This window comes from Falco naumanni, chromosome 2, assembly GCF_017639655.2.
Source record: "Falco naumanni isolate bFalNau1 chromosome 2, bFalNau1.pat, whole genome shotgun sequence".
Lineage (NCBI taxonomy): Eukaryota > Metazoa > Chordata > Aves > Falconiformes > Falconidae > Falco > Falco naumanni.
In genome coordinates, this window is record NC_054055.1 from 33,316,555 (window position 1) to 33,328,668 (window position 12,114).

A 12,114-nucleotide genomic window follows, 5' to 3' on the forward strand; every position below is an offset into this window, starting at 1 on the left:
ACATCTCAGCTATCACTGGTGCACAACACAAAGACTCTTGGAGCACAAGAATGGTCAAAGTCTCCAACTAGATTGCAAAAAACACTTGCATGCTTTTACCAAAACAAATGTTTCTATGATCTTCCAGTGCATGGACAAGGGACAGATAAAAGAAAATCCAGTTCCTCTAGGCATAGCTACACCTTCAGAAAAACATGAGCTATAGGAAACCACTCCACTGAAACTACATGCACTGCAATACCATATGCATCACCAAGTACACAGGAAGAACAAGGGCTCTTTGGGAAAGGAGTCTTGTAGTATGGCACAGAAAATAGAAAATTTTCACAAAGATATGCCAGGCTTTAATTTTGTGTTACACATGACTGTCAGTTGCAGTGAAGTAAAGTTACATGGGTTTGTGGTGATGAAAATTTTACAGCAGCCCTACACTTCTCAAGTCTCAAAGGTTTAAATGTAAATATTCATGATCTCCACAGAGTACATTTTCCACATCAAATCAATCCTGAATATTTTATCATACAAATCACTAAAATGATTTTGCATGATCTTTCAAAGAATACTTACTCGTTCACAAAAGTGGAAAACTTCAACTGCAAGTGTTAGAACGTTGAGAAGATGATGAGCATGAAAAACTAAGTGAGCAGATACTGTTCTGTAACTGCTGTTGCTTAAAACGTAGACAGCTTAGTTGGCCACAAAAAATTACATATCTTTTACAAATCCCAGCTCTCCTTGGAAATCCCTGCTTACTGGTGCTAGGACATTCCTAATTCACCTTCAAAGTATTTCAAGATCCCTGTATAACATGACTGAACCACAGAAATCATTCTCTTAGGGTCTAACAGCCACTAAGACCATTCAACATTGTAGCTATGCAGAGTTTAAGCACATTAACTGAGTTTCCCATCAGTCAACAATAAAATGAATTTGAATGGTGTCTCCTGTAATGGCAAAAAAAAAAAATCATACTTGAAACTAATTGGCTCTTATTTTCTCAATTATTCACCCAATAATTGTGAAAGGAGTTAATTCTGAAAAAAGCCCAAATGTGTAAAAATTAGAAACTCATTGAAATCTCTTTGACTGAAGTTATACTAAACATATCAATGGCATCAAAGAGTTAAAACTAAACCCATGACTAATTCCTGATAAATCAAATCTAATGAATAATATCTGCTTAATGTATCACATATAGGAGAAGAAAAATTCAGCTTGTCAGTGCTAGGGATACTGTGGCAAGGAGAATAGTAAGTAAAAAGAAGTGCATTTATTTCTACTAGATTCAGTTTTAATTAATAAAATATTACAGTGATGACTCTACAGTATCGATAAACAGCCTTAGAGACAGTGAAAGCAGTAGAAATAAAATATTTAGAAATAGAGCAGAAGAATAATCTGACTTTTCACTGCTAACCAGGCAAAGCAGAAGACATCTACCTGTAAAGTGAAAAATATATCTTGAAAAAGATGGGACCTCCTCCCCAGGTCCAGCCCAAGGTAAGTGCCTGCTCCTGCCCGTGCTGGGGAATGCATGCTGCAGCTCCCGCCGCTTCTCAAGGAAATACACAGAGATGTGTGGAGAGCTTTCCCTTTCCTGCTCCAGGCTGAAAATGTTTAAAGGGGAAACCTTTTTCTAAGAGGCAACCGAGAGAGAGCCTTAAAGCACAAATTCATGGAGATAAGACAGCCATTTGATTCAAGTGTGCTCTGCTGATGTTTCCCCCTCCCCATACCCAAGTGTTGCTAAGCTATAATGTTATGTGATGTTCAAAGCTATCTGTAGGCACACTAACCCTTTGTTCCACAGGGCAGCTGATTTACTTCTATTGAGAAAGAACAAACTGATGCTAGATAGCCTTGGAGACTTAAAAAACATCACCAGTATAAAATAGTAAATCCCCTCTCCAAAACGATTTTTATTTATGGCACAGAGAAAGGCAAAAAGCAAGACCTAATCAGGCTGTGGTTCTTACGTTGGCGCGGATACTCCCATTGACTGCAAATGGAAGCTTTCATCTCACAAACTTAAAACAGACCAACAAGTCCTCAACATCACTTCCAGGTTATCTTCTGTGAAAACAACTTACCACCGTGCATGTGTCCGATAAATGAGGAATATGTATGTGCATGCACTCCATAGATGACACCCCCCTTGTACAGACAGGGACACCTTTCCTTTCACTGCTGTCCTGCTGTATGCATCAGGTACTGTAATCAGTACTAAAAAATGTGAAAAGATGCTTTGTGAAAATTAAAATCCTTGAAACATAAATGAAGCTACCTGTTTAACACTGTAAGCACTAAACATGATTTGGCCAGCTGATACTTCAAATATATCTTAAAGTATTAAAAATAAGGTGTCTTTTAGAATAGTAGTATGCATTTCTGTGAAGAAGCCCCAAAATGACAAAAACTTCTTAAGAGTTAAAGGAAAAAAAGAGACAAACAGTTGTTATACCCTTCTTCCCTTATACAGTTAAATGCAAATTCTCTTTTACAGTCATATTCCTGATATCTCCCTGCATACACAGCTGATACGCCACCTACTGCAAACCCGAGCTGACAGTCGCAGCAATGCTAGCAGCATTTCCATTCCAACATCGTGCCGGAGCTGAATAAAGGTGCTTTTTGGAAAAAAAAAAAAAAAAGAAAAAAAAATCTCTTTGCAAGCTGACAAGAACAAAGCAAGATAGCTGGCTTTTTGTCCTAGCTTTGATAATGGAGAGAAAAATAAACAGAAGAGAAAAGGAATGTGAAGAAAAACACAGCAACTCCGAAGGCTCTGAGCAAGACAAGGACTATAGAACATCTCTGATTACTCTGAATGTTGGCGGCTATCTATACATCACACAAAAACAGACACTAACCAAGTATCCAGACTCTTTTCTGGAAGGAATCATAAATGGAAAAATAATGTGCCCGTTTGATGCAGACGGTCATTACTTCATAGACAGAGATGGACTCCTTTTCAGACACATTCTCAACTTCCTCCGAAATGGAGAACTTCTCCTACCAGAAGGGTTTCGAGAAAATCAACTTTTGGCACAAGAAGCAGATTTTTTCCAGCTTAAGGTACTCTCGGATGCAGTGAAATCACGGTGGGAGAAGGAACAGCTAGCATCTCGAGAGACTACTTTCCTGGAAATAACTGACAGCCACGACCGTTCACAAGGACTTAGAATCTTTTGTAATGCTCCTGATTTCATTGCAAAAATAAAATCCAGAATTGTACTGGTGTCCAAAAGCAGGCTGGATGGATTTCCAGAGGAGTTTTCAGTATCTTCAAATATTATTCAATTCAAGTACTTCATAAAGTCTGAAAATGGTACGCGACTGGTACTGAAGGAGGACAACACCTTTGTCTGCACCCTGGAAACTCTTAAGTTTGAGGCTATAATGATGGCTTTGAAATGCGGATTTAGACTGCTGACCAGTCTGGATTGTTCGAAAGGGTCAATTGTTCACAGTGATGCTCTTCATTTTATCAAGTAATCACAAAGGCAAAGGAAGCGAGCATGCAGCCAGTAAACCTCCTTGACTTGCAGCCTCCTGGCATCACAAATAATGTATCTAACTAGCTTTGTACCACAGAGCTCGGCTGCTAATCAATTGATGTGAGCTAATGGTATGTAAATCTCATAATGACATCCATCTCTGGCTTACTTAAGCTGAATGAAAATTTTATGCCTGAATTTAATAAAAATTATCTGCTAAACATTGTAAACACAGATTGAATGCTTTATGCTATTTGTAATACATGTTTTCTCGATGCAGTCTTTCAACCAGAGAGTGTAGCTGAATTTTTGTGTACTTGTATGACTAACATGCATACACCTAACTGCTCTGAACAGCAGTGAGAGTATTTTCATAAGCAGGCTTAAAATATGTTTTGCTTATAACATTCAGAACAGATTTTAACTGGAATAAATGATTTTGAATGTTCATTAGTATTTATGCTAATCTGCTAATCTATTGTACTGAATTTGCAAAAATTGAGATTGCAAGAGAGTTTAGAATTAACCAACTTGATTTTAAAGTTAAATGATTTATCAACTCACTTAAAACCAAATTTATAGCTGTGTTACTACACCAATAATAATTGCCAAAACATGTAAATGAACAAAATAAGGAAGGGGGGGGCGGGGATTAGTTCTATTATGGGAGATTAGTTGCATCTGCACAGAATGTTAAATTTTCTAATTATATATACATGTCAAATGGCTAATAAAAATACTTGACATAAGGTTTCATACAACAGGTGTCTAGCAATGACATCCCACACTGCTAAAGTCACTATTTCCTACTAATAATTTGTGCTCGTAAGGACAGGCAAGGAACAGAGCTCTTGCTTTGCACAATGGCTTACCAGAAGCAACTAGTACTATTAGTTTTGAATACACCACCCACTGGCACCTAAGATGCACCACTTTAATAGAAAAATACCTTCTTTCTCCTCATATCCACTATTTATCAAATCTTTCCATTTATATTTTAAATAAATTTTTAATAGCATCTATGGAACAACTGTAACTAATTTAACCACAGGCATTTCTAATTTAACCACTCCACAAAGATGGACTGAAAAATCATCACATAAGGCAAAAAGAAGCTGCACTAACTCCAAGTTTAAGCTTTGTCCATAACTGAACCCAACCATCATTCACAGTTCACATGAACCCAAAATTCAAGTAAAATGCTATTAAAGAAAGACAAAACAACCAAGTAGTTTCTCAACTTCCCCAAAACATCAGTATAAGAAAAAATATTAAGGATGTCAACAAAATGCAATACACTCCATACTGGAAATGACGACCAAGGAAAACAGCTGAGAAGTTTTATTGCACATTTCAGAAACAAATCCATCCTTAGTAGTAGTGGCCAGGAATGTAAATGCAAGTTCTACTTATCCTTCAACACAAAATTCTATGTCACTTGTAACATACAATAGGTGGTATTAACTAGGTCCCCCACTAGAGGTGAATTGGGAGAGGAAGTCTACATCTTCAGACCAGGTAGCAGTGACTGGAACATATTCCAGTATGATTTTATCAAATGGAGAAATCCAACCTCTCCAGAATACTCCATCAGAATGATCCCACTGTCTAGAAATGACAAACTTTCCTATCCAGTCTCCATGTTACAGGCTTACAGATCACAAAAGATGTGGTTCTAAGCGGAACTTTTTCAAACTGAATTATTTAAAAATCAGATCACTCTACATTTCAGGCACACAAGCTGAAGAACTGTTCACGTATCCCAAAACTTCTCTGAGTTTATCTAAATGCATTAACTACCTACAAACAAAAGACATATAGTAAAATACAGTTCTTTACATAAAACATCACTGTGTGTCATCCTCCCTCCTTTCCCTAGCCACAAGTTATTTTCAAATTGGTATCTTCAAAAAAAAATCTGCATTAACCACTAATCTTGTACATACAAGAATCTGTAAGACTTCTGTGAGAAGTAAATGTGAAAGCTCCCCTAAAAGAAGTCTAAAAATCCTGCTGATCTTCTAGGACAAGAACTGGAAACACCATCACACATAATAATTACATGAAAAGCCCTTTATGCACACACAATTCTCTACATGAGCAAGAAAAAGTGACAAGACAATCTAAAAAAGCTCCATAACTGATCTACAAGTTTTAAAGAAGCCTGTTCTTAGTGCTGTCAAATACACAGCCTGCATAAGCACAGAGTCTGGAGGAGGCTGCTGCTCCTAGGATGTCAAATCATCCGTTTTCACTTAAACACTTTTGGTTATAACCTTCACTTGTAATTGATCTTTGATTGAGATTTAAAATGTCATTGCAGTTGAAAATAAAAAAGAAAAATACCAAAAATCTATTTTGATTTCAAACAATCAATATACTTACACATTAATCAAAATATATTATGGTTGCTTGCTTTTCAGTTGGGCTCTTATAATGCCAAACATCAAGGAAATGTTAGCACTTCATATCAGAAAGCAGTACTAGTTTTTCATCATAGCATGACTTCACTCATGAAAAAGCAGTACAGAATTGGACGGGTCTGCATTTATTGTAGAAAATACTTTTAAAACATAAGCTATTCACAAGCTGGTAACCGTGGGTAAAATTCAAACTATCTGAAACATCTTTAAGAATATTCTATAGCTATTCTTAAAAGATTTACAGGAAGGCTTTTATTTGCCAGGCTTTTGGTTCAAAGTACCTACTTCCCTCAACCTATGAAAAAGAAAGAGAACCTGAAACCTCTTTTTCTTCTTTTTTTTTTTTTTTTTAAGTGAAAATGTACATCTCTAATCATTAGTAAAAATAAATTCTAGTGGTGTTCTATTTTTCTTATTTAAAATTCAGTGTTTCATTACCTTAAATACTGTTCACTGCATTTTAAAAAAAATGTTTCTGTGTAAATAATACTGACATCTGTGGTATACATGTAAAGTCACCTGCTGCAACACTAACTTCAATCTTGTCTTCTTTTCCCATTTTCATGAGCATCCATACATTTTCACAGGTGTCAGGGTTTGAAATTTTAATATGCCATCTCTGATTGAAGGCACCTCACTCAGCTGTTTGATTGACACAGCAGAAACAGAAGATAGATGAGGGTAAAAAAAATTATTCTCTTCCCTGTTCACATTGAAGAAATCCACAACTATGTGGAACCACACCATATCAGTTATAATCAGACACTTCAAACCAGTTTGAAACTTGAATAATTTTACAAACCAGCGGGGGTGCATGTCTTCCTTTGGTATATGAACAAAATGACCACATAAAACCTCCACACTATGAATAATGTTTCCTTTTTACTCCACAAATATACTAAATATAAATATATTTTGCATATGTTCAGTCACTTATGTGGATACCTGTGCTACACCACTGTAGGGTGTGCCAGAAAAGGTACCCAGTTATAGATCAGTTACTTCTGTCTTCTCTTCCAAGGTTGGAAATTTCACATTCAATACTACTATGACAAGGAGAAAGCCACAAAATCAGGTTCTTAAGTCTGAAGTACTAACAGTTGTTCTAACAACATTTCTTAGAATACGATGTGCACGTGAAGTATTTCTACTCCTATTTTTCTCATCAAGACTTGGGTTACAATGAACTTACTGGAACAGTCCTACAAGCAGGGAGGAACAACAATTTCCATAATTTCTCTGATGATCTTCAATTGCTTGTAGGTGTAAAAAGGAGCGTCCTCCCCCTTCCCCAAGGAGGCACTTAACCTGCTCCCAGGCTCAGTCAGCTCCACTTGCCTCCCTGCCTGTTTTCTTGGGTGAGAAAAGGGACCACCGTGCAGAATGGACAGAGAGAGTTGAAGGCAGGACTGACCCCACATACACTACAAAAAGAATATCCTTGCCTCTATTAATTCCTTGAATGACTGCTCATGAAAAAAAAATATATATAGCTGCCCAAAAGACCAAAATACCCACACCTGGATGCTCAGCATTTCCATTGGTGGAGGAGAAGCCAAGGGCTCTTTTATCACACTTAGCAATGCACTGGCATAGGTACCACTATTTGGTTTACACATAGGACAAAATCTAAGACTGGCTGCACTACATCAGACTAGCCCAGCATCCCCTGGTGACTGTGAACTGTTTCCACCTCCTGATCCTTCACATCTCTGGGCAGAATCCCCATTTTTGATCCTTTGACCCTCGCAAACTTCCCCTTATCTTGCTGCCCACCTCCTCCCATCCAACAACTACTTTTCATTTTTCTTTCACCGCACCCCTCCCTTTCATCAGGCAGGTTCTGGGGCTTTGTTAGGTATGCCCAGGAAAGAATATAAAACCAGAACAAACATATATGATGCTCCCTTGAAGTATTTCCTCAGTCTCCAGCCACTTACTGTCCAGTGATTTCTAGAGCCAGATGTGGCTTCTGGAGGTAGCCTTGATGCTGTGAAATACACAGGCTGTGCAACATCAAATTACAGCTCCAACTCTTCACCTACATCACCTGCTCACCCACTGACCAGTGTTTCACAGCATCATAATTGCACTATTGACATTTTCAAATAGTCATGTCTTATATTCAATTGTCTTTTTGCATTTGTGCCTATTACAACTGTGTAAGTGACAATTGGTCATTTCTTTTCTACAGTAGGTAATACTTCTCTAGATCCTAAAGGGGGGGGGAGGGGAATTACATCATCATTTGCAGCAATCAGTGGCATTATTATTTTCTCCTCTTACATAAAAGCATTACAAGGTTTCCATTCAATAAGATGAAAACAGCTTAAGAAAATGATCTTCCTCCTTCTCTCCCCATTAGTATACAAGCAGAACAAGGGCAGGCAACAAATATTACAATTTAATAACAGCAGTGCCTCGACCATTAATTTATTTGGGTAGAAGGGTCACATTGCCCTAATTCTGTTGACTAATGGATTGGGGATAAAGGGGACAAGTTAACTTGGGTCTATGACAAAATAAATATTATTTTCTTAGGCTATAAGTATTTTATCTTTGCTAAATAACTACTGCCTAACCCTAATTTTGTCTTCTGTCCCACAACGCAGGGGAGAAATTCTTAGATTGACAGGAAAATGACTATTAGTTAAAAACATGAAGGTATTTTCATATGAAGAGACAGGCTTGCATAGTTTACTAGGTTGAAACAAAAGCAATTGATATGGCACAAGAAATTTAAGACTAGAAAATTCACATTATGGCTTTTGACGTAGGCATTCTGTAAGTCCTACGTACTTACAGGTATATTACAGGGAACATTGTCTCAAAACATTGTCTCTATAAATCATCATAATTCACAATAAAATGCCAGAAAACAAGAAGTGCAGCAGGCACTGGGGAAGGTAGGAGGGAGATGTACGATGACACCTGAGGAATGTGGACAGGCAAGCACTTGGAAGAAGAAAGTGCAGCTGCCTTTCTGAAAGAAATTGCGTAATATCCTGTAGAACTAGACAGTTGATTACTTCTCCTAAAAATGTGTGTAGTAGGAGTACCACACACAGCTAAAGCAACAGTCTCCTAAAAAGCTGTTTCTATCTGCAATGATAACAGTTTAACATCATTGCCATTATCATTTAACACTACATTGTTCATTTTAAGCTTCACAAAAGCATACTGCTCTGCCATTTCAGAAACAAAACCATTCACAAAGCTGGTACAATAATTACAGCTGTAAACGGCAGCTACTCATTTAAAACACTGTTAGGACATGATGACATGCACGTTCAACATGTTAAGGTTTCAAAATCAATTAGAAGATGACTGTTATAAATTGAGCCATTCTGAAGATCCGTAAACTTCTGATAATGTTAAAACTCACTACAGTATCGCCTGTGTGGTGTGACTTTGGGGGACATAATCTTCATTTATAGTGAGTTCAGGAAACCCTCCATCTTTCTGGACATTAAAGGGAGATTCCACTAGTTACACTCCCAAGCATTATTTCAGTTACCTGAAAAACTAGATCTCTACACTTTTCCAGGATACATTGTTTTTTGCTTTTGACACCACACCACTCCAAGCTTTCAACAGCAGCTTTGTTCCCGGTATGGAAAGCTTGGCCAAAAGGAGGCAGCAGGTTTTCTTGCTCATGTCTCCTGAAGGGAGATTCAGTGTCCGGCGTAAGGGGGTGGCACTTCACCAGCCACAGGAGCACACACCAAGGGGATGAGAGTTCAGATTTAATAGCCCAAGGCTGCTTGCTAGGGAAATCCCCCAAGAAGTTGAGGATCCGAGGAGCTTGCTAGAGCCATGGACCTGATGCTCAGGGAAGCCTGCAGTGCTGCAGTCCCCAAGCAGTGAGGATGGGGAGGGAGCAGTGTGGCAAAAGAGCCTACAATACCCGAGTACCTAGAGACAAAGAGAAGGGCCAATCAACTCCGTGTCGGTGACCATCACCTGAGGGTCTTGGGTTTATGGAGGTGGCAGATGACCACATAATGCAACACTGAGGTTGTACAACACAAGCAACATCTATTTATCCTGAAATTACTAAATTAAAAACAAAAATTGAACAACCCCCCCCCCAAAACCAAAATAAATTATTTTGGCTTGTCATATGTCAGATTTCAGAGAGGAAATTTTCTTTTTTTGCAGCAGGAGTCAGAAAAGTTCACTTTAAAAAAAATTTGTTAATAGAAAACCTTGAGCTACAAATCTACTGCTGCAGCTCTGCAGAAAGCTGCTTGTTAACTCAGAGGAGGTTCTTGATTCTGTACCATAGTGAACAGATGAAGAAAAAGAACAGGTCAGAGGTGGGTACAGACACTCTCAATTAAGAAAAAATTAAGCAAACAAACTATAGCAATGAACAGGCTAAGCATCAAAAAATGTAAACAGAACAAACAACTATAACACCAAACCCAGTCATTTATTGCCTCTCTACTACTTAAATAAAGCCTTCGGCAAGTATTAGGGATAAAGCAGTACATTTTCTCAATGCTAAAACTAGTAATCTCAGAGGAGACAAATTTAAGGTCCTGCAAGCCAGGCTGACAAGAATCAGCTAAACAGAGAAAAAGGTACTCTCACGTTAGGAGTCATATCAATACTAACTTTATCAAACTGAAGAGCAAATACTACTCTTTCCCAACAGGGCAAACATCTGACATGTAGGCTATTTTATGCCTTACATGAAGATAAAAGCCCACCTCTATAAGACTTTTCTGCCATGCAGATAATGATTTTAGGGTTTGCCCACAGACTACAGTGCAGAAATCCCTAAGACAACCTGTATGAGTAAGACAATATGCTGTAATGCAGCTACATGTTATTCCTGCTCCTGTATCACAGTTGTTGGCAAGATACTGGGGCTGGAAACCTCAGTAAGAGCACCAAATGAGCTCTGCTAGATTGTTTCTAGACTCAAGCATACAGAAAGCTCAGGTCGTACTGTGCTGCAGCCTCCAGTGCGCTCAGTGGCAGCTAGCAACCTTAAAACAGCTGCTCTTGCCTTTGCCTTCATTGCTTCTCCCCTCAGAAGTTAATTCCATGGTTAAAAGTAAGAAACTTCAACTATCCCTGATGCAAGCAGTGTAACAACAGTACAGAAGTGGGGGAAAAAAAACAAAGCATGACAAAAAGCAGAGTCTGAGAGTAACAGCACTGAAGGTCTGCTTGCTCAGTGTCGTGACTCCAGCAAAGTAGCCAAAAGCAGATATCCATGAATCATAAAACCATAGAATCATTTATGTTGGAAAGACCTTTAAGATCATCAAGTCTGAAAGAAGAATGAATGAAGCCTAAGGACAGAGCAGCCATGCATGATTCTCCTACTGGGTATGGATCCCAGTGCCTACCAGGCTTTTGTGGCTTGGGGGTCTCTTAAATCAGCTGTCCTCTCAATCTCGGTACCCTTCGGTGGATTACCTTTCACATATCTCTTTGGTGTCCGCTAAGGTCATGTAAGCTTTTAGCAAATACCACCTTCACATCCACATCTTCTGGCAACGAATTCAATAGCTCAATTACATGCTGAGTGCAGAACCACCTCTTTTTATTTACTTTGAAACTGCTCCCTGCTAGCTTTACATCTGCTACATGCCAGTCTTGTACTGGCCAAGGCAGCAAGCATTTGATCTCCCTCTGACCCTTTGATCCATCGTTCAAGGCTCTAATTTGCAATACGGCAAAGGTCTGAACGCATCAAATGTGATCGTGCTGGTAGATGGGTGAACTGCAATAATCAGCAAAATCCCTCACAGAAGACAAACACAATTTGTGGAGTCATGATCTGCAATGCCAAGCACAGCTGAAATTCCTGAAATTTCTCGAGAGTCAGAAGGGAAAACCAAGAACTCTAATACAAGCCAAAAGCATGCTTCTGCTTAGTGCAATACTTTGACAAGCTGGATGTGGACACTGCTGAAGGACAGTAACAGGCTCATAGGATTAATTCCCACTGTTTTATATTGGGTTCTATTCTCAGGATAGAGACTGCATGACAACAAATACATCGGTGCTGCTCAGGCAAACATAAATGTTAGAATATTCATACAGTATACTAAAATAAATAGCCAGACCCTATGGACACAAAGGCCATTTATGCAAGTTCCTAAAAATTTTTAACGCCAGTTAGTGCTGACCTACATCAAATCCATACCCTTTTTGCTGTTCGACCAGTGCGCCTT

General features: G+C 38.5%; 2 protein-coding genes across 2 annotated transcripts in view; one reads left to right on the forward strand and one right to left on the reverse strand.

Moving 5' to 3' along the window:
* Positions 1-12,114, reverse strand: part of GTF2F2 (general transcription factor IIF subunit 2) — an 87,900-nt gene that overhangs the window by 53,331 nt on the left and 22,455 nt on the right. The window lies entirely within an intron of this gene.
* On the forward strand, positions 2,446-3,947 carry KCTD4 (potassium channel tetramerization domain containing 4). Its single transcript, XM_040583945.1, has one exon. The coding sequence runs from the start codon at positions 2,722-2,724 to the stop codon at positions 3,493-3,495; it is 774 nt and encodes a 257-aa protein (XP_040439879.1). The 5' UTR covers positions 2,446-2,721; the 3' UTR covers positions 3,496-3,947.